Source organism: Bombus pascuorum, chromosome 3 (assembly GCF_905332965.1).
Source record: "Bombus pascuorum chromosome 3, iyBomPasc1.1, whole genome shotgun sequence".
Lineage (NCBI taxonomy): Eukaryota > Metazoa > Arthropoda > Insecta > Hymenoptera > Apidae > Bombus > Bombus pascuorum.
The window spans coordinates 8,528,505-8,554,384 of NC_083490.1; the positions used below are offsets into that span (position 1 = coordinate 8,528,505).

General features: G+C 28.9%; 6 protein-coding genes across 16 annotated transcripts; 3 read left to right on the plus strand and 3 right to left on the minus strand.

Annotated features, from left to right (window-relative positions):
• Window positions 1-271: 271 nt before the first annotated feature.
• LOC132905284 (venom acid phosphatase Acph-1-like) lies at window positions 272-3,755 on the plus strand. 2 transcript variants are annotated; one of them, XM_060956437.1, is made up of 7 exons: window positions 272-538; window positions 1,153-1,351; window positions 1,568-1,743; window positions 1,832-2,078; window positions 2,716-2,842; window positions 2,988-3,190; window positions 3,423-3,755. In XM_060956437.1, the coding sequence occupies exons 2-7, from the start codon at window positions 1,163-1,165 to the stop codon at window positions 3,561-3,563; spliced, it is 1,083 nt and encodes a 360-aa protein (XP_060812420.1). In that variant the 5' UTR covers window positions 272-538; window positions 1,153-1,162; the 3' UTR covers window positions 3,564-3,755. The 2 variants fall into 2 exon arrangements, with proteins under 2 accessions (XP_060812420.1, XP_060812421.1); XM_060956438.1 differs by having other exon boundaries at window positions 1,159-1,351.
• A 1,687-nt stretch (window positions 3,756-5,442) lies between these two features.
• LOC132905286 (multiple inositol polyphosphate phosphatase 1) lies at window positions 5,443-8,183 on the minus strand. 3 transcript variants are annotated; one of them, XM_060956444.1, is made up of 9 exons: window positions 8,062-8,183; window positions 7,250-7,440; window positions 6,834-7,144; window positions 6,635-6,760; window positions 6,421-6,565; window positions 6,241-6,341; window positions 6,066-6,175; window positions 5,794-5,988; window positions 5,443-5,720 (listed from the first exon to the last, which is right to left on the minus strand). In XM_060956444.1, exons 2-9 carry the CDS (start codon window positions 7,416-7,418, stop codon window positions 5,552-5,554), a joined length of 1,326 nt encoding a protein of 441 aa, XP_060812427.1. In that variant the 5' UTR covers window positions 7,419-7,440; window positions 8,062-8,183; the 3' UTR covers window positions 5,443-5,551. The 3 variants fall into 3 exon arrangements, with proteins under 3 accessions (XP_060812427.1, XP_060812428.1, XP_060812429.1); XM_060956445.1 differs by lacking the exon at window positions 8,062-8,183 and adding an exon at window positions 7,555-7,573; XM_060956446.1 differs by lacking the exon at window positions 8,062-8,183 and having other exon boundaries at window positions 7,239-7,350.
• LOC132905287 (protein lin-37 homolog) lies at window positions 5,944-11,043 on the plus strand. 3 transcript variants are annotated; one of them, XM_060956449.1, is made up of 8 exons: window positions 8,077-8,214; window positions 8,312-8,390; window positions 8,494-8,632; window positions 8,700-8,915; window positions 9,170-9,353; window positions 9,459-9,607; window positions 9,730-9,787; window positions 10,909-11,043. In XM_060956449.1, exons 2-7 carry the CDS (start codon window positions 8,312-8,314, stop codon window positions 9,749-9,751), a joined length of 789 nt encoding a protein of 262 aa, XP_060812432.1. In that variant the 5' UTR covers window positions 8,077-8,214; the 3' UTR covers window positions 9,752-9,787; window positions 10,909-11,043. The 3 variants fall into 3 exon arrangements, with proteins under 3 accessions (XP_060812431.1, XP_060812432.1, XP_060812430.1); XM_060956448.1 differs by lacking the exons at window positions 8,077-8,214; window positions 10,909-11,043 and adding an exon at window positions 5,944-6,029 and having other exon boundaries at window positions 9,730-10,028; XM_060956447.1 differs by lacking the exon at window positions 10,909-11,043 and having other exon boundaries at window positions 9,730-10,028.
• LOC132905285 (ankyrin repeat domain-containing protein 13D) lies at window positions 10,442-15,817 on the minus strand. 4 transcript variants are annotated; one of them, XM_060956441.1, is made up of 14 exons: window positions 15,509-15,817; window positions 14,619-14,754; window positions 14,418-14,542; window positions 14,039-14,084; window positions 13,822-13,965; window positions 13,606-13,677; window positions 13,013-13,193; window positions 12,703-12,928; window positions 12,499-12,627; window positions 12,272-12,422; window positions 12,024-12,185; window positions 11,833-11,930; window positions 11,663-11,751; window positions 10,442-11,251 (listed from the first exon to the last, which is right to left on the minus strand). In XM_060956441.1, exons 1-14 carry the CDS (start codon window positions 15,605-15,607, stop codon window positions 11,014-11,016), a joined length of 1,896 nt encoding a protein of 631 aa, XP_060812424.1. In that variant the 5' UTR covers window positions 15,608-15,817; the 3' UTR covers window positions 10,442-11,013. The 4 variants fall into 4 exon arrangements, with proteins under 4 accessions (XP_060812424.1, XP_060812423.1, XP_060812426.1 ...); XM_060956440.1 differs by having other exon boundaries at window positions 11,833-11,933; window positions 15,509-15,816; XM_060956443.1 differs by lacking the exon at window positions 13,606-13,677 and having other exon boundaries at window positions 15,509-15,815.
• Window positions 15,818-17,633: 1,816 nt separating this feature from the next.
• Window positions 17,634-22,974, plus strand: LOC132905090 (kinase suppressor of Ras 2). The gene is made up of 16 exons (XM_060956047.1): window positions 17,634-18,002; window positions 18,547-18,690; window positions 18,784-18,931; window positions 19,036-19,299; window positions 19,362-19,515; window positions 19,599-19,777; window positions 19,851-20,114; window positions 20,192-20,331; window positions 20,765-20,888; window positions 20,948-21,159; window positions 21,240-21,416; window positions 21,776-21,961; window positions 22,044-22,177; window positions 22,250-22,387; window positions 22,457-22,586; window positions 22,704-22,974. Exons 1-16 carry the CDS (start codon window positions 17,850-17,852, stop codon window positions 22,854-22,856), a joined length of 2,700 nt encoding a protein of 899 aa, XP_060812030.1. The 5' UTR covers window positions 17,634-17,849; the 3' UTR covers window positions 22,857-22,974.
• A 50-nt stretch (window positions 22,975-23,024) lies between these two features.
• On the minus strand, window positions 23,025-25,015 carry LOC132905098 (lys-63-specific deubiquitinase BRCC36-like). Of its 3 annotated transcripts, none has more exons than XM_060956062.1 (7): window positions 24,647-25,015; window positions 24,348-24,515; window positions 24,058-24,262; window positions 23,884-23,972; window positions 23,715-23,816; window positions 23,455-23,557; window positions 23,025-23,378 (listed from the first exon to the last, which is right to left on the minus strand). In XM_060956062.1, exons 2-7 carry the CDS (start codon window positions 24,459-24,461, stop codon window positions 23,236-23,238), a joined length of 756 nt encoding a protein of 251 aa, XP_060812045.1. In that variant the 5' UTR covers window positions 24,462-24,515; window positions 24,647-25,015; the 3' UTR covers window positions 23,025-23,235. The 3 variants fall into 3 exon arrangements, with proteins under 3 accessions (XP_060812045.1, XP_060812048.1, XP_060812047.1); XM_060956065.1 differs by having other exon boundaries at window positions 24,970-24,986; XM_060956064.1 differs by having other exon boundaries at window positions 24,934-24,952.
• Window positions 25,016-25,880: the final 865 nt, after the last annotated feature.

A 25,880-nucleotide genomic window follows, 5' to 3' on the forward strand; every position in this document is an offset into this window, starting at 1 on the left:
ACTGTAAAATTTCAATCCTTATTTCTGCGATATCGATTTATAAAAATTTCTCAAATATTATATTATCGACTACTTTACAAGATTAAATAAATTAACATTTTGTTTATGTCTACAGAAACTACAAAATTATTCAATATTTATAAAACCTACGCACTCTTTCTGAGGTGATAAAATAAACAAGTAATAAAACTTTTGAGAATTGTATAATAATAAATTCAAAGTTTTAAGAACTAGTGACCTATAACGTATCCGTACTTTCTAAATGTTTTAGAACCACATAACTCGGACGTCATTGAAATTTAAATAATCAGAACGATGTTGTAGAACCAGATTATATCCGTTTGGTCAATTGACACGTGCTATGCATAAAACATAAATCGAAAGAAGTATATAAATCAACTAGACAGAAATAAGGCGGAAGTATTTCCTAAAAAGCAATCAAGTGTTACGTAAACATAAGTTAAAAAAGTGGACAAGACTAAGGCGAAAATATTTCCTAAAAGTCAATAGAGTGTTACAGTGTACAATACTCCTCTAGGTATATTTATTAATTTCTTTAAATTTTTTAATCAAACTTTCTGGCAAATTATCTTGTGGTAAATAATACGGTAAATAAAATATTCATAATCGTTATGATCGTGGAAATATTTTATTCTATAGCTATAAGAAAAAAAAAGACAGTAGAATAAAAATTAATCGATAATGTTGATTTTATCTATATTATATTATATCTATAGATAGACTATATTCAATGATAATTCATGTGACACAGTAACGAAATTTCGTAGTATGAACGAGCGAGTTCACCAAAATAAAATTACACTCAGAGAGATTCGGTAAGGTTACAATATGGTCTGTTATGTGAATACTATAAAAGTATCAGGTTTTATCAATTTGTCAAAAGGTTTCAAAGCATGTAAATGTCTAATGAAAATAGCGCTTAAAATGTTTAATGATCTATGTTATTGCTACTAAATTCCATTGAAATATTGTAACTCTACAATTAAGTTCCTACAACATGCCTCACTGAAATAAAGCATCATAAAACTCATGCAATAAATTAAGGCAACGTCATGATAATAAATATGTATAATGATGTTACTTTAAATTAAAAAAATTTGTTCACCAAAGTATCGAGCATTTTTCAGTTAGTTCCAGAAACATGGATATTAAATGGATCTCAAGGATCATCATTTGCGCCCTTTATTTTCAAGCATCTTGGGCCGAGCTCAAGCTCGTACAAACGATATTTAGACATGGAAACAGAATGCCATCGAATATCAAGTACTATCCGAACGATCCTTACGTTAACTACACTTACGAACCAGCAGGACGAGGAGGTTTAACAAACGTATGTTACTTCTTGTATAACTATCATCATAAAAACTGTGAAATATTTATGAATTTGCACGTGTTAAAATACCAATTCCTTCAAATTTTGTACAATAGAAGATAAATTAAATTTCAATGGTGCTTGATGATACAAAATGATTAATGTCAATAATAAAACAATTCATTTTAATAATAAATGATTTCGATGATATAAAAATATTAATTTATATATTAGGTTGGTAAACTGAATATGTACAAACTTGGCCAATATTTTCGTGAAAGATACGACCAATTTTTAGGGCAAGTTTACACTTCAAAAGATATTTGGTTCCGCGCCGATGAGGTAGAGAGAGTCGTAATGAGTGGACAACTAGTAGCAGCTGGATTATATCCTCCGTCTGAAGAACAAAGGTCTTAAATAAAATTTCAGCTGCTTGATAAACAATTAACTTTTAATACAATTATACGGTAATTTGATCTAAAAAAATAAGCTTTATAGGTGGAATTCTGATTTAAATTGGCAACCGATACCTGTATGGACACCGCTGAATTCGAACGATTGCCTGTATAATGGGCAATTTTTAACAAATTTCTATACATGGAGAAATAACGTGGAGAAAACAGATGAAACTATAGTGCAATTTGAAAAACAGAATAAAGATGTTTATAGGTATTTATCTGAACATACAGGTGGTAATATCACACAATCTAGAACTTTCAACTTACGTCAATTTTTGAACACACAGGTAAATAATATCTTTTCATAGCAAATATTACGAGCTAGATATTTAAAATAAATATACAATCGAAGGTAAACATGAGTGAACAGGTAGTGAAAATAGTTATCAGTAAGGTTTACTCGAAATGGTACTAATATTATACAACACAAATTTTATTTATTATTGGACTGCGCTATTTATTGTGATTTTTATGAATAATACTAAAGAAAAATAGTACCTCAGCAAATTTTTATATTTTACCACTAAATATTATAACAAATGTTGTACTTTGAATATTTGATATGCCTTTACAGATTATGTGTATCCCATGCATTTTAATATTTTTACATTTTCCATAAATGTATAAAAATCTGCAGTTTACTTATTCTTATAACATACATGTATAGAGTATCTAGAAAATAATAGAAATTAATACATATTTACATTTTTATGTAAACAATTCGTACTTAATAAAACTTTATTAGTACACATTTCTACTACTTGCCCAATTATTTTTATTTTCGGCTGCATATTTATTTTTATAATATTAATATGTTAAACATTTTAATTTGATCTAAAGATTAATAAATAATTATACAAATAAAGAGAGTTAGATTGTCAAAGGTGATAAATATATTTTTGAATATTTAAAATACTCATTTAGAAAGATATTGGTTTAAAATTACCCGAATGGACAACATCTGTTTTTCCACATGGAAAGCTAGATGAGTTAGCTGTAAACGATATTTACATTCGAACTCGTACTCCACAAATGAAGCAGTTATTAGCTGGTAAATATTAAATGTTATAACGTTTAATTTTTTATTTTTCTTATGCTCGCGTCAGAATAAAAATTATTTTACCCATATATCTATATTTAATATCTACTATAATATTAATTTGTCTTATACAATTAAAATAAATTCTACTTGACAGGAATGTGGATTCGCGAATGGCTGAATCATGTTGATGATCATTTAAATAAGAACGATACACGAAAAGCATTTATGTATGCGGCACATGATCTAAATATTGCTTACATACTTGCAGCACTAGACAATTTTGATAACGAAATTCCTTACTATGGTAGTACTCTGATATTTGAATTACATGAAGAGGATAACGAATATTATATTCAGGTAACAATATTATTACGCATGTATATATGCAAATTGTTGTTAAAAAATCATCTTTCTACAAAATATGTCTCTACAGAACATTAATTTTGAAATCGGGAGGTAAAGATACAATTTGATATAAAAATATATATTACGGAAAATTTCAACATTTAATTTTTTGAGACTTTCGCGATTACTAATATTGTTTATAATTTTACTACATATACGATTATAATCTTTATTCACTTTATAGATGCTTTATAGAAACAAGGAAAATATTCAATTACTCAAATTCCCTAATTGTGGTGACAAAATGTGTCCATTGGATAAGTTCAAAAAATTTGTAATGCCTATAATACCAAAAAATCTGGAAGAAATATGTGGACAGGAATAAAAAAGTAAAGTATTAATATAAATATGAATAATAATAAACTAATGATAAATGGATTGATAAAATGATTTCTATAATATTCTGCTATTTACTCATATAAATTCAATAATAAATGTTAAATAATATTAAAACAATGTTTATTAAAAACATGTCATATTTACTACAACTGCTTATTAAAATCAGAAACTTGGATTACCTATAAATCTTGTTGCTCAAATGTATCTCCTTCGATTACAAACAAGGTGAAACTGTAGAAAGACTGTCTAAACTTCGGTTTCGATGATTTTTGGATATATTGTAAAACTCAACATTTTGATCAACCTTTTCTTATACATATAAAAGCTATACTCGCTTAGTTCCGAAATATTCGCGAAAAACTGCCGATAACAGTGAATTCTGCCTATAATTGTACTTATGTGTCTGTAACAGCGTATGCGTTAGTATTGGTTACCGACCGTCGGCCACTTATCTTTTGTTTATAATTAATTCCTATGTCCATGGTTTACTTCAAATATTTTGAAGTTGCGAATACGCAACATGTTACATATTTAATCGGATACTTAACAATAACCTATCACACAAGTCAATAAAATCAATAAAAAACCCAATATAAACGTATACTTACATCCAGTTTTGTTAGAATAACTCAAACGTTAATAATCGCTATGCATCAAATGACAATTTATAATTCACCATGATAATTGTCATCCGAAATAATATGCACAAAACATAACCAAAGATCTAAATTTAATATATGAAACTGAACCAGTTGTGTCTAAATGAAGCAATAATCAAACAAATTCTGTTTCAAAAACTTTTAATGTAAGTTATTGGTAACACTAACACTAAAATAATCGATCGACAACAAAAGAACACAGGAAGTATGAAAAACTATAGCACTTTGTTACAACAATATCTAACAAAGTACTAAATAAGAACGTATTAGTTAAATGAACCTAATGATAATCGATAGAAGATAATAAAACAGTAACACAAATACTACATAGCTGAAATCACGCACTTCGAAGGATATATCTTGAAGCCACGATTTTTCACAATAAAAATGATATTCCGCACCAAAACTTTGCCCAACTGACTCCCGCTTAACTGAGAACGGCTTTTCATTTGTTTTAAACCCGCTCACAGATTAAAATATTATATGCCTTCTTCTTATGCGCCTGCGCAAGGATGTCTATATGCGGACTTCGCGAATTTGATTTAATGGCTCCAAAATTAAACGAATGCGGATCTTTGTAATGACACAAAATTATGAGTAAAGTGTTAGTAACTTCATTTTCTTTCTGACGTTCTAAGTTAAATAAGTATCTTTGACACGAAGTGCTACTAGTAAAACTAATAATATAAAACTCCCTTGTAAAATATCGCTGTACAAAGATAAATGTTCCGCAACTTAAGAAATATCTATCCTTAAGCGAGCAAGTAGAGTCAGTATTCGATATTCTTCTTAACAGCTTAAATGCCCAGATTTATTTGTAATATTGAGTTGCTCATGAAGGAATCTCGTAATTGACATAGTTTTCCAAAAGATAATTTTTACATTGTTTTTATATCAAACAATTAGTCTTTGATATATCATATCAAGCTTACATTGTTTTTATATCAAACAATTAGTCTTTGATATATCATATCAAGCAGTCTAAATTTTGCTGATTAAGTGATGTTGTTTTATAACTAAATGGTTTTATTCCTCAAAATAATTTTCATTTGCAATTTGTAATTTCATAGCCAATGGCGCGATGTCGTGTAAGATATCAAGCCCATTTTTATCCCTTTCGACAATCGAATTGAATATAATTCAAACACTCTGATCTTTTTCGAGGTCGATATTTCAGGTCGGTACATATATATGTCATATATCATGTCATATTAAAATGGAACGTTCGATTCATTTCATTTTTTTTAAGTATAATAAACTGCAAATATATATACATGATACAATTTATAAAGTCTGTCATATTCCTGCATCATTCTTATGATGATTCCTCCATTGAACACAATGTTTCAAACTGACACTCTTCTTCTTGGTCAGGGTAAAGTGCTTTCATTGTAGACAGTGGACATGGCACATTCATAGGACAACCTGGTAGATGTAATGGCCTTTCCTGATGCATGAAGAGAATACTGGGACTTCCAGAACAACTAAAATAAAAAAACTATTATTATATTAGATTATTATAGTTAGATTAGATATAAAATATATAAATAAATATACTTGTATAAAATGAATGCGATATTAGATGCGAAAGTATCGATAACCCCAGTTCTCCAGGCTCTGTTCTCCGCATATAACGAAAATAAATCATGCGTTAAATGTTGATCTTCCTTAGCGATTCCTAATAGAGCTAATAGTTTCAAAATGGTTCCCGAATGACTAAAATACACCGATACTACCAGTCCTTCATCTGCCCTATAAATTAAGAACAAGATTTTAATAACATAATATTCGATGTAAGTAAATTTTCTAAGAAAATGATGTATTCTTACATAAAAAAGTTAAAAACATCTCTCAAAGCTGGGCAAGCTTGCTCGTAAGACAATTTGTAACCATATCCATCGTTCCAATAATATTCCAAATCATCTGCAAATTCGAGTACCTAGAAAAATATCAATTAATTTAGCAAATAATAATTTAACAAATAATTAGACTTTAAAATTTTACTTTGAACTCGTCTAGCGAGAATATTCTACACCATGGTGACTCGGCGTTTTTGTGCCATGCAGTTTCAAATCCACACATCACGTACATCAAATGTACAATTTCTAAAACGTAAATTTTATTTTGATACATTTTTCTTCTTAGTTTCGTGTTTTATAATTAGTTTCTATGTATACTGCATACCGTGATCAACCTGATAACCAATACGTCTAGAAACATCTTTTAACATTTTCTTATAAACATTGCTCTTCAAGAATTTTTCTTTTTCTATTCGCGAATCTGGATTTTTGTCCACTTCAGAACGCCAACGTTGACAACGTTTATAAAACTAGAAACTTAAAACAAAATGATCAAATAACAGAAGATATTATTATTGAATTATATAGTTGAAAATTACTCTTAACACAGGATCCTTGTGTTCTGCTTCTGGATACTGAACTCGATAACTACTGTATCTTCCAAATAAACCAGTAGCAAAGTTCTTAGCACTTTCCTCTGTGCGTTGAGTGGCAGTGTACTTAAACTAAAAATTCATATTTTTTATTTAATAAATGTAACAAGAATATGTATTACTATTATACATTGTATTTTTTTACTCTATAAGTTTGATTATCATAAATCTCTGGCATAAGAGTAGGAAATCTGGATTGATATCTTTCTCCAATATCGATCATTTCATCTTCTCCTTCTTCTGCTAATTTCATAATATCATCTTCGTTAAAAGTAATTTTCCACTCTTTAAATAAGTCTATATCTTCATCTGTAAATTCTGATTCATTCTCTTTATAGTTATCCAGGATAATCTTTTGTAGCTTTGGCAGTTTTTCAATCATGGATGGTATATACTTTTTACCAGGATATCTTGTACCATGTCTTAAAATTAACCATATTTTTCTTGAAATACAACCTGTGATTAATAAAAATTCGTTTTTGGTATTGAATAGTAAGATAAAGAATACTTTATTCTTTTATATATTGAATTATTGTATTGAATTAAATACTGGGTTGAAACCTGGGTATTCAAGAGGAGAATCATCATGGTTTGATATAAATCTATATGGTGTTTTAGTTCCTATTCTACATTTATAATCTCTATTGTCCAAAAGGCAATTGTGTGCAAAGATAAATGCTACACTTATTGCATTAATAATTAAAAATACTTGAGCATTTAATAGTTGCATCTCTTTATCAGTTTCTGACTACCTGCAACATACAAAATTAGTATTTAATTTAAGACATTACTGAAACATTGTTTGGTATGAAACTATCAAAAATGATTTAACCTTTATATTGCACAATTTTCTAATATGCAGATACACACATATGTACTTCAATAACCTTTAAATCAGTACATTCAATTAAAATCACAAAATTTTTAGCACTTAATAAAATGTAATTCAATAAAACTAGCTAAGCTACAATTTTGAAAAATTTAGGTCTTGCTACAAAAACGTATATAACCAACTAAATTAATAATTCATGTTAAAATAAAAAATGTAACATTCATTATGATCGAATTCCAAAAATATAAAAGTTAATACGGATCAATAAAAATATTAAACATTGAATAATTCAGTAATATACTATACTATAGTATACTATACTATAGCGAACAAACCCGTAACTTTCACAACTACTGGAGACTACATACGGAGATGCTTATATATTTGATTTGAGATTCTACAATAATTACTTACTATCCAGCTAATATAACGTAGTTCTTATTTGAAAAGATTAAAAATAAAACAAAAGTATAATTGAAAATTATTTCATTTTCGTTTATGTCGAAATATTATAGAATCATGTTAGGGTTTATATCCTAACCTTGTATTTTCGAATACCCAATATTACAACATTTATTAATAAATACTTAATATTTATTCTTTCGCAATAATAGTTACATACAATTTTGTCTCTAAAAGAAAATTGTAATTTGTATAATTCAATGCTCAAATGAATTAAACTTCTTTGTGGAAGGTATGTTTGTAATATATTATTATGGTGTTTTAGGAATTGATAAGATTATTGTAAATGTTTATATGACATAATGAATGCTAATCATTGTGTAATTTAGATGGGGAAAAAGAGAAATATTCAACCACCACCTGTACCAGTACCTGGTCGTGTGAAGATAGAAATAAAAGATGAATTAGGTAATAGAGAATATTATTTATACCTAATTTTTGTAGTAATAATTAGTAGAATATTATAATTCACTGTGTGAAATAATTGATATTAAAATCTATTTTGCTTTAGGAGATAATGATGTACTTGTTGCAAGAGATCGTTTAAAAGGTGCTCTGAGAGAATTACTACAGCATAGTGATACAGGATCATCAGCAGATTCAAGTGAAGAAAGTTCTGCCCAAGATTATAAACATTCAATGAAAAAAATGTAATTTCTTTTAATATGCATAACTGTTTCTTTTTCTTATAATTCAATAATATATTTTTATTTACAGTGATATGTACAGATCAAAATCAATGGGTTTTCAACAACCACGTAAAGTTAGACGCCGTAGACAAGTACAAATGGATACTGCATTTCATCATACTTATGTAATGAAATTATTTGATAGAAGTGTTGATTTAGCTCAATTTCAAGAAGATACACCGCTTTACCCCATATGTAGAGCATGGATGGCAAATCAACCAAGAAATCCTAATCTTGTACCAAAGTGAGTAAATAGAAGACAGTTGTAAAGCTGTAATTTCCAATTATTATTCATCTATTTTGATTTCCATACATAATAATTTTATAATATTTGATTATTTCTAGTATAGTTTCATAGATATTAACTTTAACATATTATAATTAACATTACTCATAAAATATCATAGAAGGAACCATTTAATTAGTTTATTACATACATTTTGAACTCTAAAAAATAATATTAAAGAAAGATGATTTTTATACTGTTTTTATATTCAGAGTACGCAGTCCAAGTCCAGAAATAGTGAATGAAGTGAATATAAGTAATAATATATTGGATAGTAATGGAGAAGTTCGTGATGTTTATTACTTGCCACCTCCACTACCTTGTGAAGAAGCTATACCTAGAAATCGTATACCTTCACCAATACCTAGAGAAAAAGAAGAATTGATTTTAGATTATGTGAGATATTTACTTTGATGAATCTTATGTTTATCGATCTAATACGATATCGTAATCATTACTTACAGCGTAATATAGATACTTGTTATACATGATACATTATAGGATGGACAAACCCTAAAATCACGAGAAATGTTGTTGAGAGAACATAGAGTACATTGGAATGCTGTGCGCAAAAAATGGCATCAACAAGCACATAAGAATGAACTGCGTTTTACGCAAGGTGCAAATATACTAAATACTATATTTAAGAGGTACATATTAAAAAATTTGGAATTACGTGGGCAAACAAATGGAATTATATAAAAATATTGTTCAAATTGTATTTTATACTGTGAAAGTTAATTTTATTACAAAAACATTATTTCTATTTCAGGGCACAATCAGAATTTGAGTAACCCATTATCTGGTAGATTGATTACTATCACCCATTGGTAATAAATATAATTTCAGTTTTAGTGTCATATAAATATTTTTTTTCGTATTTTTCTACACACATTTTATTTTATACACATAATTATACCTGTTATATACTGTTTGTAGAAATATACCTTTTTATTACAATATAATTAATATACTGTAACTATATTTTGTTAAGACAAATGAATTCATCTATGAAAGAAATGTTATGACAAGTAATAATTCATTTTTGGAATAAAAATTTTTACAGAATAATGATATGTAGTACAATTTGTTTGTTTCTCGATAAACTGTTGGTATACTGACAATAAGTTAAGTAATAATTCTGTTTTTGTTTTTTATTTCATACATTTGATTTGTACTAAACTTTTCAACGAAATTACTCGTCTACAATGAATAAACTATAAAGAATAAATAATATACTTTCATTACAATGGTACTATTCTCAATTAATCGAAACGCTACTTACAATTGTATTATCACGGGTATAAAAAGGAACTTGGAATTGCCCGAACATTAAGAGGCAGTTTTTTAGTAGATTATTATATAGAATATTAATTAAAATATTAATCCGATACATATATCCCTAGATTTTGATGCTAAAAGTTTTTGAAGTTTCGAGTCTATAGAGACTAGGAGAAAGGACAAAACGAATAACCGTTGAAGACTTGAGAATTACAAGCTTTTTATTCGAAATATTGACAGTCGTAACTTACAGTACGTACTTTCAACGAGATTTTATCCCTATTCATTTGATGTTATTTGAATAAATGTTAATTGGATATCCGAGAATATTCCGACCTTTCTGTTAGAGCAATTGTAATTTTCAAGACTTCTGAGTATATATATATACACTCGTATATACCATGTTCCTCCGTACTACTCAATCTTTTCACTCATATAAAATGTAGCTAAGAAATAAATAACATAATTTAAATCATTTACTTTCATAGTTAATGTTATATTATCTCCACCGTTTGACTTGTATTCGTAACTATATATATACACATATATGTGTATATGTATATATAGTTATGTATACTGTAACTATATATATATATATATATATATTATAATAACAAATGTCTGTTGTAAACAACTGGATTACTTATTTAATGTGTTTTGTGAACTGTAGGAAATGATTTCGCGCATGACAGCCACATGATGCTTGTGCAGCTGGAAGATTTCACGTAGTTCTGGAAGTATAATTTGATCAAATTTTTTAATAAGTATTGCACGTTCACTTGTCTGTAAGAGATAACTCAAGCACTTGTCGAAACGTTTCTTCTTCTAACAATCGACGTTGTTCTTCTTCCAATTGTTGTAGTTCCGAAAGTCTTAATGCCAGTCTTAATTGTTCCGCTGTGTCTTCGAGCGAGTCAGCATTTTCTATGTCACTTGTTTTATCCAAGTTACTCCGACCGCTCGCACACCCAGCAGTACTGTCTTGACACAGTGCCAGACTTGCCTGAATCGCTCTGCATTAAAAATGAAATTAAAGATTTACGATTACTTATTAAACAAATTTCCTAAGAATATTATATTATTATATGTAATATTAATGATATTATTGTATTAAATAAAATTTATAATAATATTGTTAACATGTACAAAAGATAAAACACCAAGATTAATTGTATTTTTCTCTAACATTTGCTGCAATCGTATTTTCTGCAAAAATATTTATATATATATTTTGTTGTTAACTTTTTTATTGTCAATTTAAATATTTATTATACATCTAATACTGATAGCAATCCATCACCCACCTTTCTGAATTTGAATTGTTGCATAAGAACACATGCAAAATAAAATGTTTAGAACTTTTACAATAAAAGCAAAATATCTGAAATGGCATATGCATTCCTATAGATGACGTATTTTCATACCTTTGTAATTGCCTTTCTTCTTCAGTTGTCATATTGGGCGTTGTGGGCCGTGATGGTTTCTGCGCTCGTAAGGCTTCCCATATATCAACCTTAATAAATTGAGTTACATTATTAAAATTTATTTCGATATAAATCTTTTTGGAGATATAAGAAACTTTAGACATCTGTACCTCATCGCGTTCACTACCAACTTCCAACAAACTTTGTTGTATAGCAAATTGTAAAAGATCGTCTTCTTCTTCCATAAATTGCGTCCGAACTTCAGCACCTGCTAAGTAGATAATTACATAATATAATCGTAGATAAAATGTATATTCGATATCTTCCTTTTATATGTAATTTACATAAATATTAAATTTACCTAGTTTTACATATCCCACTGGTGCTTCAAAACAAATATCATCAACTAAACAAGTCATTCTGTTAGTTTCTTCTAAATGTCCTACATGAGGCACTTCTTGATCCATGCCAAAAATATTTCCAAACGTTATCCTTGCATTTAATATATGAAACAAAGGAATTTCTACAAAAAGGAGAATAATTTCATCATTTATCAAATAATACCAATTAACTTAAAAAAGAAAATAAGTAAATAAATTTGAAGCTTACCGATTTTAACAGGAAATCCAGCTGGTAATTGCATTTGAATAAAATCCCTTAATTTTGCAAAGTGTGAACTAGATATTGCCATTAGATCGACGATTGGCATAATTTGTTCTTGAAGACTTAGTGGATACTGTTCACTAAGCCATAAAGTTGCCTACAATTTCATATTTAATCATATTTAGTATATATACAGATATTAGCCTAGTATGTATAGTGTTTTATTGTAATACCTTAAATTTCTGAATTTTTGTATTAACTTCTTTTGGTCTACCTATATCTCTTCCATTTAAATCAATATCTGGGTCAAAATATTCCTCAGCTGTTATATTAGAAGGATTTCCGACATTGTTATATTCTTCCTAAAACGAATAATAAATTAGTTTTATTATGATCACATAATGTATGTACAAAAATGTTTAAAAAAAGAAGATTACACTAGTAGTTGCGCTATTACTGTTTTCCTGCTGTTGTTCCGCCATGCCAAGAAACGACTGAAGAGGTGTACGAGGAGCACGAGCTCGTGCCTTATCAGGATCAGATAAATGTTCTAATCGAGTTTTCGTTATTAATTCTACATTACATGCACTAAACACTTTACACTCATGTCCATTAACTATTTCACTTTTATCAGAGCGCCATCCCCACAAACCAGCTTTATTGCTAGTTGAACATAAATAATTGTTAATGAAAACACGTGAATGTAGTAACACTAATAAAATAGGAATAATAAAGGAAAATAATTACCGTTCAAAGCTAATTTTATCCGTATCTATGTAAGTAGTAACAATTGGATTCGTAAGCCGGGTTAAAACACCTTCTTCAGAGGGTTCCATTAATTGCATATCGTCAATATCTACGAGTTTAATATGCTCAACATATACTTTTTTTGTTTTGTGATCTACCTCCATCATTGTTGCTCCATCATCTGCATAAATAAATTTTTTTTTTACTGAAAAGACATATTTTAAGCAAGATTTATCGAAATAAAATTCTCACATTGTTCTATTTAAGTTTGTAATTTTCTACAACTAATTACGTCAACACTAATTCATTTCAAATATTTCTTTTTTATTTAAGTATATTTAACTACTTAGAAAGATATAGAATATATTAGTAGTAATTACTTTTGTTACAATGTCTAGATTGCACTTACCATCTAGAATTTCAACTTATTATATCAACTTTTCAAAAGTAATAAAATTGCAAGAAAATGGTAATAAATAGAAATAGAAATAAATAAATATGTGGATAAGAAAACTTTTCTACTTCATAGAAATGTTTTACAATATTCTCTATCATTCTGCACACCACATTAATTTTAAAAGTAATTCTGTCACCTGACTCTCGTCCCACCATACTGAATACATAACTCCGTTCACATCTAATTGCCACAGGTACATGTGATGCAGCTTGCATTTAATATATACAATTATAGAACAAATAAAAGACTCTACTATTAATATAAAAGAAAACATACAAAAAGAACCTGACGATTAAAATAAACTTAAGGAATGTTAATGTGTTCATGCAAAGAACCACATTCAAATACTCACTTTGTCCTTTGAAGATGTAACTACGATTTCCACGTTGCCACTTTGTATGATCAAACCCTAATAAAGTCGTATCGATTCTTACATTGCTGCCCTGTTTGTATACCTTGTATGTGTCACTAGGACATATTCTAGAGGCAAGGGGAACTAATAATAAATAAATTATTAGTTTAATGTTTCTAATCGAAAACAATAAGAAAATCATGTAATTTATAATTACCCCAACTAGTAAATTCCCATTTCATTTCTACATAAAAGTCAGGAGCCTAAAAATATTATTCAATTTCAGTTTAACCAAACCAATATTTCCATCAGCCATAAGAATGATTGACAAACACTTATAAGCTTCTTGAATGGTTGATGGAAAGCACATAATATCCATGTATATGTGTTTGTGAAGGTTTGTGACTGTTTCTGAATATGACAAAATTTATTATTTATGCACATATAAGAGAAAATATTCTTTCTTTTTCATAAGAATTCGTCTCATGGAAATAATTAATAAATTTTTACTACAAATGCTGAATAAGATCTTCAAATGCCCACAAACTTTTCAAGCATTCTGCATGGCTAATAAATACATGACTTAATAAGCTTACTTGTTTAAGTTTATGAAGTAATTCTGGAATACCAGCAACCCGATTACAATATCTTTGATAATCTCTATGTGCTAGCACCATTTGTATTAGCTCAGGATTTCCTGTACCAACTGCCTCCTGAACCACTGCAAAAATAATAAGATTAAAATTTGAATACTGATTAATTTGGTAATTTAATAGATACAATTATATGTTTATTACCATTCCATCCTTGAGTGTTCTCTGTATTAACATTAGCTTCATGTTGCAACAATACTCCGACAGACTCCATATGACTTAAAGTCACAGCTAACATCAATGGTGTTCTTCCTCTGTTATCAAGCTTTTCGATATCATGCTATAAAAAATATCATATTATTACTTTATTAATATATAAAACATTTCATAAATATATTATTAAGCTATTTTAAATATATGATCTGAGTCTTAAGAAATACATACATATGGGTAAATATTAAATGACAATAAGTGCTATCAACATTAATAACCAGCGCAGTAGTTACAGTTACATTACATACAGTTTTATTAAGGTTTATCAAATCATTGTTATATTGAACACATAGCATCAGAAATTACAAGTCATTGAACATTTAGGGTTTCTAACTCATACAAGGTTTCACTCACAGCAGCCTCTCTGTCAGTGTATCAAATGATCTTAAATCAATATCATAATATGTAATCAATTTCAATAATTTCAAAATTAATCATCTGACGCAATAAAATATAATTAGCAGAAAAATAAAATTTATATGCATGTATATATTGTATTTTATAATCTAAATAACATACATATATGCAAAAAAACAATTTTTTTATATCAAATTTTTAATATCAATATCATATTTATATATATTTTTTACTTTTTGACAATTACGAAACATGTACCCTAATATCTAACATGAAATAAAAACTGTCATCTGTCATGTATACATTTTATAGATGTTTTATAGAAAGTAAAAAACAATTGATGAATATAGTTGCTGCGCGTGTCGTTATTGTCAGTATCTGTTCAATCACAGGTACGATTAAACACGATTAATGACCAAATGACAGTTCCCTTTTTTCTTTCTATTTTTTATCATTTTACCAACCAGCTTTGTAGATAATTCTTCTTCGAGTTCTACATAATTATTATTCCACACGAGCCAATGCAGCGGATAATTTTTTTGTATCGTGTCTATATTCACCATTTCTCTGAAGTTTTGTTAACGGTAACATACAACACCAACAATTATTATAAGTTCCACGACTTGAATGAACAACATAAAATTTCGTCTAACAAATACATGACACCGAAACGAATAAGCAACGACTAAATTTTGATCATTCATTGACCGAACAAAATAGCTAGATAAGAAACCTTGAATATCATATTGAATGCACCAAAGTTAACGAAAGAAATGTTGCAAGTGGCGCTTATACATATATGGCGCTATCGGACTTTTAACGTTCCCAAACCAATGCACTTCAACTCTACGCTATTACAGCCTTAATTCTTCTTCACCTATGCTTCAAATGAATTCGATGTATCTTTCATTCATTGAAACATATATCGTTCTGTTTTTGTACACATATTACACATATCATAATAAATATGAAAAAAAAAAAGAAAAACAGATTGATTCTAAGATACAACTCCATTGCACGCATATATATTTGGTCGTCCGAAAAGTTTCTTTCGTTTTATAAGGAAATAATGGATGCACAACATTTTTCGTTTTATATTATTTTATCGAATTACGTATGATTCATTTTGTGTTATCAAAGTAAAGATTACAATGTTCGACAGATTAGGTTTCATGTCTGTATAAAGATACGTTGTTGTAAAAGACGTGTCTGTAAAAGAAAGACACTTTTCGGACAACCTAATAGATGATTTCAAAATTCACGCCTGCCTTACGTATCGATATCGCTAGATACATAATCAAGTTCACACGATGTCATAGAGAAAATTTTATATGTACAATAAATAATAAATGAAGACTATAGAGAAGAAATATAATAATTTGCAACTTTCGTCTTTTATAGGAAATAAAATATTTATATCTCCGTAGAGCCAAACTTATTTCTCTGCTTATTTAAAATTTAGAAATTAATATGTACTCTTGATATTTCACTATTCTTAAATATATTTTAAAAATATTGATAGTTGATTAGTAATTATAGTTATTTATAACATTTTATAATTATGTATTGATACTTACATATTGCAAATATATAGCAATAATCGTCGTGATTTTATACAAAACTTCTTAGGTTTATTACGCATTTTTAAAATGTATTTTAGTTATAGTACGTTTGGTATAAAAAGTATTTTAACATGACATTGCAAGTGGAATCCAAAGATAGAAATGGGTCTTCTAAAAATAGTTTATAAGTTGACGAAATTTTATTAAAAAGAACGAAAGATAATTGTTAGAAATACTAATGTTTTAATATCACAACAAGCAATATTTTTAAAATTATAAAGAATTTCAAAATCAAATAAAAAGATAATTTTAGTTACATGGGATCGACAACATATTGAATATTAAAACTGTCCTCTTGTAAAAATAAAAAATGTGACATATTGTGTCCTTCCTTTGTAGCCTTCAATTATAGTAGTATTATAATTTCGCTCTAATATAACAGCCAAAATTCTATCCATACTTATCCTATGTCGTCATTTATTTCAGTTCGGAAATTTAACTTGTGATCCATAGACTCTCTGGTGCTGCAAAGCCCGCGAAGTCCTCACACACGCAAGTTATTATTTTATTATTCGAATAAAAAATATTTAATAGGATGTGTATTTATTTATAATAAACCTCTCTTCTCTAAATTTAAATTTTGTTAATGAGCAATTTATTGAATGTTTCAAATATACATATGTCAAACACATTATGGATTAAAATTTTGAGTTAAATCTTGGGTATGCATAGCAACAAAAGATTATTTAAAGGGAATCCGTGGTAGACAAAAGATCAAGAAGCAGTCTTAGAGTAAAAGATATCAAGTATGTAAATGAGATAAAGAGATAAGTATTTTACATTTTTAACATAATATATGTATGTAAAATTCTTTATAACTCAAAGAACAATTCATTTCTTGTTCTATGTTTTTTTATTGTCTTGATATCTAAAACCGATCCTATAAATAATCCTCCATATATTTTGCGACACCCTGTGCGATCGAGAAAAGCGACTTTAGGAATGCTTGGATGTCGCTCGAATGAACGCACTGGGCACTGAGATCCCGGATTGTCGGGCAACGATTGACGTCACCGATAGGCGGCCAAGATGGTTGTCAATGTTGATAAGTGGTTTGGTTACACGGAGAGTCAGTAATAAAGCCGCAACCGATAGGAGCCTCGTGCGAAACGAAATTATGCCTGTGAAATAGGAAATCGGCCTCCCGTTCAACGAAACATCGGGGCCGTCATCGTGGCGCGGGATGGCGGACGGCGAAGATGCGGAGCAAGAAATTCGTCGAGCCTTAGATGTCGTTCAATCCATGATTGACATCTCCGCTGAACGACTTGAAGGCTTGAGGACCCAATGTTCCACCAGCGCAGAACTGACTCAACAGGAAATTCGAACGCTCGAGGTACCTTGAAGAGTGTGGGATCCTTTTGATCCTTCCCTAATTTATCCTTTATTACATTCAGCACGGTTGCCTTGACCTCGCGAAGGGTTGCTTTCTGATTGTCAACAAGTTGCAAATATATTTCTTTATTTTCTTGAAGTTTGTATTTATGTGTCTGCTGGCGATTTATTATAATGAATACTTCTAAAGCTTTTTTCCTTTGAAAATAATCTTCTGCTACTTTTTTTTACTATGTATTCTTTACTGGTAATGATTTCAATACAAATTAAGGAATTGTACTTTACGTATTTTAGAGTAGGATGTCTTTCGAGTTGTTTAAAAGATTTGTCTGATTTTTTTTTTAATCAATCTTTTAACCACCTTATAATAAGAAGGATTTTTAAATAATTCATGACTTAAAAATCAATGATTAAGAGACATTTTTGGTAATCATAAAATTAAACCAAAATTGTAATGAAGTTATTTAATTTACTATTAAAAGAGATGCAAATTGTATGTTCTTTTATTTGTTTTTTGTTATTTATATGAATGTAATATGTTTTAGGGAAAACTTATCAAATTATATTCAAAGCAACTTGTAACCAAAGCCAGATTGGCTTTAGAAGAATCATTGCCTGCAGAGATGAAACAATATCCATCTTTGCAGCAATGGTTAAGAGTAGTGGGTCTTACTCAAGAATCTATTCAGGTACAAATGAATTTTTAGAAACATAAGATTCTTATTCTTATTTAAATAGTTATTGAGATTTTTTTTCATTTCTACATCATTAACAAATTTTAGATGATTTGTTCTAAAGCTAACTCACTTGAAGCTCTTCAAGAAAAATCTGAGCATGAGTTAGGTACTATGTTAGGAGAAACTACTATTAAACATGAGGAAGAATTACGTAGACTGTGTAGAGCACTGCACAACCTTCGCCGATATATGGGTAATAATTTATTTGATTATATTTAATAAAATTATTATTATAAATATATATTGAAATATATACACATATTTTATATAACATATTTTATATAACATTTTCTCTAGATGTTCTCCTAAAAGGAGATATGGATAACAGTGATATGAATTTATATTGGGATTCTTGGGATAGACCTCATTTACGTACTGGAGCATCTCCTAGGCCAGCAAGATCACGTACAACAAGGTGCTCTGTTCCTTCAGAAGACAGCATTCCATATCATAATAATAACAACAATCTTAACAGTGATATATTAGCACAAGCTTCTTCCGTTACATCCTTATCTTCAACTAGTCCTCCTTCCACACCTCTTTTACAAAGGCCAGGACGTGGTAAGTGTTTCTTATTTTTTCTAATTTATAGAGCTGTAAAAAATGTTCTTTTTTCTGAACAGGAATTAAATTTCCAACAACTCCACCTCCTTGCAAAAAACATCAAATAGGTTTACAAAATACAATATCACAACCAGAAGTGTTTCCTTTAACTAAGTCAAAGTCTCATGAATCACAATTAGCAAACCGTCTTGAAAATGGAGATACAGCTTCAAGGTAATAATTACATTTTTAGTAACATGGTCCTTTTCCTTTTTTAAAGGAAAGTTATATTAAGTACTCCTGTATTATCTTCACAGTTGTGGAAATGATTCTGTTGGTTCTGTCGGGAGAAGAAATCGTTTGCCTACAGAATCAGGATCTTGCAGTAGTAATGCAGACATTACAGGGGAAAGTCTCTTGCTAAATAGTAATAGTCCTGTTAAGTCACCACCTTATTCTAGTGCTGAAAGTGATGATAACAGTTTTAAGGGAACAGGTAAATATAATCCTCCATTTTAGAAATTTTATGTTGTTAAATGAATATTAGAAATTATTTTTATTTATGATAGTAACAAGTCTCCAAGTGCCAAAGTCACCGCGTACTCCGACTGTAACCCGGGGAATGGGCCATATAATTGCCCACCGCTTTACCAAAACGTTTAAAATGATGACAACCTGCGACTACTGCGATAAGCAGATGTTTATAGGCACAGGTTTGAAATGCAAAGAATGTAAATACAAATGTCATCGAGATTGCGAATCCAAAGTACCACCTTCTTGTGGCCTACCTCAGGAACTCTTTGACGAGTTTAAAAGAACCGTACAAGGCGACGGTACATACATATCTAATTTAATTTTATCGTTTCTTACAAATTCCTTTTGAGGATATTTTGTAAATTTTAATTTTTAGGTATGGTAAATGTTTCTCCAATATTAAGCAAACCTGGTATAACATCTCCCAATCATCATAATTCAAATTTATTGAGCTCTTTAAATCGAAGGGATCGAAAACGATCGCATCCACATTCTTCTATGAATATACCTTTTCAGGTACGTTAACCACTTGTTCTATGATTTAAGTTCCAATAACGCGTGCCATAAACAACAACAAGGTCGGTCATACGTCGAACCATTTCACGGTTTGGCTGATTGTTCGAAGTTGTGTAAATTCCACATGTCTTTTAATATGTAAATATATGTGTACAACTAATTTTATTTTACAAGGTGTTTGATAAATAATTACTATCAATTGATCATTGAACAAGATATATTTATTATTTCGAAATGAATAATAATCAATAACGTCGTCTTATCACCTCTCACACGTATTGTTTATGTTCGGCCCGATCGACATACCACGTCTCTCACACGATATTGTCGGTGAAGGGGTTAATGATATAATTTCAATTTTTTTTCTTTCCTTCTTATTTTTTACATTAATAGCTAATTATAAATTTTAAGCTTATAAGCTTATATTTTTTAGGGCGCGGATTCTAGTTCAAATACCTCGAGCTGTAACAGCTCAACGCCTTCTAGTCCAGCTTTGCTACCTGCCAATACTAGCCAAACCCCACAGGCACCTGCCAAACAACAGTTTCATTTTCCAGGTAATTACTTCATAATATTCATTGCAATAGATGGAAAATTTATGATACCTTACTTGTAGATGTTATGCTCAATGAGAAAGGAGGTGTTACATTAGAGACTCATCGACTCGAAGGTACAACCATGTCAAGTGATAGTGAAAGAACTGTGAGTGTTTCTGGATCTGGTAGTGTTAGCACAGATTCCGAGCGAACACCAGTTAGAGTTGATTCGCAAGATTCTCAAGTCTCGGATGGAGAACCAGGAGATAGTCGTTGGCCACGACAGAATAGTGTATGTAACGCCAATATATTTTTGCAACATTATTATATTCTAAATCAATTTGGACTGAGAATTGATGATTTTTATTACAGTTATCTATGCGAGAATGGGACATTCCTTATGATGAATTAAAAATTGGGGAACCTATAGGTATTGGAAGATTTGGTACAGTGTACAGGGGCTATTGGCATGGTAACGTTGCAATTAAAGTTTTAAATATGGACTACTATTTACACGATGACAAAACACTGGAAGCATTCAAATTGGAGGTAAATAAATGTCATAATAAAAAAATATTATAATTCGAATGCTTCTATTAATATGATATAGTGCAGTTCCGCTAATTGTAAAATTTCATATAAGGTATTTTACGAGAAAGACGGCTTACTCTAACGCTTATGTATTTGCTTATATATAACATGAACTGATTAATTAATCGTAGTATGTGACTAAAGATATAATGAACTATTATCTCTAATTAAATTTTTGTTCTATGTACAAATGGTTTCATTGTACAAATACTCATAAACATAAATATTGAAAAATCTATCATGAAATTATATTTTAATATAGAATTATTTTAATACTACCTACTGGAATTAATTGATATGCATTATTGAAATTATAGGTGGCTACATTCCGAAAAACTAGACACGAAAATCTAGTTTTATTTATGGGAGCTTGCATGAAGCCTCCGCGCTTGGCAATAGTGACTAGTATGAGCAAAGGCATGACTCTTTACACTCACATTCATTTACGTAAAGATAAATTCAATATGAACAAAACCACTATTATCGCTCAACAGATTTCTCAGGTACATAAAGAATATTATATGAATTTTTTAATATGAAAGTTTAATTACTTTAATAATCTTTAATACGTCCTTTATTATTTAGGGAATGGGATATCTTCATGCTCGTGGTATAATTCATAAAGATCTCAAAAGTAAAAACATATTTTTAGAAAACGGAAAAGTTGTAATTACAGATTTCGGTTTGTTCAGCGTTACGAAACTTTGTTATGTAAACAGGTAAGTTCTTTATTTAGTTTTATCTCGCATGAAATGTGATTTTATATTTATGAATTTTTTTTTGATAAACAGAAAAGGAAATGCACTGAGTATACCACCTGGCTGGTTATGTTATTTAGCTCCTGAAATTGTTCGACGATTGAGACCGCAACAGAATTGGGATCAGGAAGAATTACCCTTTACAGAAGCTACCGACGTTTATGCATTTGGGTTAGTGCAAAAACATGACATAAACTGCAATTTAAAAATATTATCCGTTTCATTAAAAAATTACTATAGGACCGTGTGGTATGAGCTTTTATGCGGAGAATGGCCATTTAAAGGACAACCTCCAGAAGCTATCATTTGGCAAGTTGGTAAAGGAATGAAGCAAACCTTAGCTAATTTGCAAGCTTCGCGTGATGTAAAGGTACAAAGTATATTCAAATATTACTTTATAAAGTTCTAATTAACTTATTTTCAAGCTTCCCTGAAAATTCATAAGTCTTTTTCTTATTTCTTATTGATTTATTTATATATTTCATAGGACATCCTAATGCTTTGCTGGTCATATCATGCAGAAAATCGGCCCGATTTTGCAAAATTGTTAACTACTTTGGAAAAGCTGCCTCGCAAAAGGTTAGCACGTAGTCCTTCTCACCCTATACATCTTTCTCGTTCTGCAGAATCCGTGTTTTGAATACATTTAAGTCTATTTAAATACACTGTTGTTCTCGTAGTGTAAATATAGAACTGTGCAAGTATTGCCAGATCTTTGTTCGTGAAAGGTAAAATAAAAATAATCACTGAAAGATTCATTCGTTTATCTCTCATTTAGGCTAACAAACGTCATTAAAATAAGCATGAGAAAAAATTAATGATATTTTATTTCTTAAGTAACATCACAGTTTGTATACAAAACATCGTTTCATCTTTCATAACAATAAATATTACAAAAATTAAGCGGGAATTCATTGTTATAGAATAAAAAAAATACTGAATTTAATGTATTTGTATGATATATTATAACACACAAAAAGATTGAGAAACATTATTTTTAACCACAACAAAAACTTTCATCAGTTACACATTTTTTGTAGTTCTTGTAGTTGCCTTCGGAGATACGCAGCGCGTAATTTATTTAAAGCTATCCTTTTCTTAAACATTAGCACCAAAGGCTTAGTAATTATATCTGTTATGTGAACCAATGTTCGAGTTCTCACTGTAATTAATAACTCAATTAATTTTCTCTTTATAACAAATAGAACTTCTTCATACTATAAAATAAATAAACTAACCAGCATTATTGTATATGTTGGCAAGAATATCCTGATGATCTTTAAATGTTTCTGCCATCTCATCTTCTTCTTGTACCAAAAGTTTTAGCAAATCTGTCATTGTCTAAAAAATATATAAAGATTAAATTATAATTGAAATTTACTTATAAATTAAAAATAACCAAATCTGTATTTGTCTGAGAAAAATATAAAAATTAAATTGTAATTGAAATTTACTTATACATTAAAAGTAACCAAATCCGTATTATTTGAAAACTTACTTTTAAACATGTATTTGATATTGGTGTATGAACAATTTCTAATGGAATCTCTATTACTTTCTCATTGTGAGATTGGAAACAAATTAAAGAAATCTCTTGTTCCTGAAAATATTTCATTTAACAAACTGAAAATGTAACACAGCATTAAGATTATTTATTTATTGTTTACCTTAGTTTCTTTACTCTCTGAAAATACTGAAAATATTAAACCCACAAAACCATGATCCATTGTTTGGTAATTTGTTTGAGTTCTAATATCTAGGAAAGTATTTGTTACATGAAAATGATTCTTTTGTAATTATAATCTGTTCTTATAACAATATAAAATAATTTCTATACTGACCAAGATGCGATGGATAAACTGTGATGTGAGGATGAGAATGATACCATCCAAGAACACGCACAGGACGTTTCAATTCTTCACTTAAGCGTTCTGCTTCAGTAACAGCTTTCAACAATTGTTCAGCTGAAATTTCTACCCTGTCTTTCTTTTTATCCAGACGTCGTAAAATAATGACAGCTACGATTTTTGCAACATCACGTACTGTCTAACATGAATTATTAATGAAGCAATATATATTTTTTACATATATAACAAATTATATAAAATAATATGTATACTCATGAACATACATCCCCCATTAGTAGACCCATTACTTCAAAGCTTTCTGTCGATAGGGCATGTTGTAAGCATACCATGTATACGTCAGTCTGTAACTCTACTTTTGACAATGTAAATGCAGACATTGTGCAAATCTTAAACTTTATTATTATTCTCAATGTTTCTTATAAACGGAGAACCTGTAATCATATTAAACATTAGATTTAAAAGATTAACTTTTATATTAGTAACCAAAAGGTAAATAGTATAATCATTTTTTTATACTTAAAAATATAAACTTTATAAACAGAAAAGAAGAAGAAAAAGTAACCTTTAATACTATTCAAAATAAAAACAAACTTAAAACCAATTATCATTCATATTGTTACTCTGATGTTTATACTTTCAATTATTCCTTTTAACAAACTTATGAAATAATTATTATTTTATTAATGCTGATAATCACTAAAGTTTGCATACGAATTGCACGCATATATATATTTATACAAATCTTCCGAATGGAAATAACAACATTGTTTATATTCTCGTATTTTTTAAATTTTTATATATTATTATGCAAATTATATTTCGTGAAATATTAAAATGTTCAAACTAAACTTTGTCACTAATTATGCATCGATGTACACTTATTACTCTAAATGAAATCCCCTTTCGCATTTGGAAAATGTGTCAACTAAGGTAGGTGGCGTTAAACGACGTTTCTTTTCCAGCAAACATAATCTGTACATATGAAAAGTAAATATGCATGTATACCACGTGAAAGTATACATCATATATATATTTTAAAATCGATGACATTTGCTAAACTGAAAGTATATAAAAGATTTAAAACGAGTGAAAAAATTATAATTGTAGAAGTTATTTTATTACAAAAATATTACATCTTTCTTTTTAAATGAACAAGATAAAATTATTTTAATGAGAGAGATCAATCGTAAAAGAATAGAACATTAAAAAGTATTTCACTCGTTAATTATAACTGGTAATTCAAATACATTGATTATACAAGTTCTGCCTAACTTGAGCATTTTAAATATTTCTGTAATTTGTAGACATATAGGAAGATTTTGTTTATAATGTTACAAAGAGGACTGTAGCGTATCATATCAGTAATTCTTTCTTTTTTTTTTTTTAAATGGGGAATTTTCGAAGATTTCAAAATTCCTATTTTTTTAATTGAACTATATGTCTTTGTATATATCAATATATACCAATTGATGTTCTTTTTCATTCTCTATAAAAGAAGTATATTAAAAGTAAGTACTTGTATTTGAGAAGAATTAGTTTGAAAGATATTTTAATCTTAATTTTGTGAAACTTATGGAAGATAAGAAAAATATAAATGCAGGAGTATTATTTTCAGGTATTAGAAGTATTGTCTTCTTTATCTTTTATACGTTAGATTTTCTGAAATTAAAATATTTTTTAAACAGATCATTTCCAAATTGAAATATCTTAATACGTTTTAATTAAACATCAATTTAAAAAAATAAGAATCTTGATATTTTAAAAAATATGATCTGAAAAACAATTTTTACGCCATT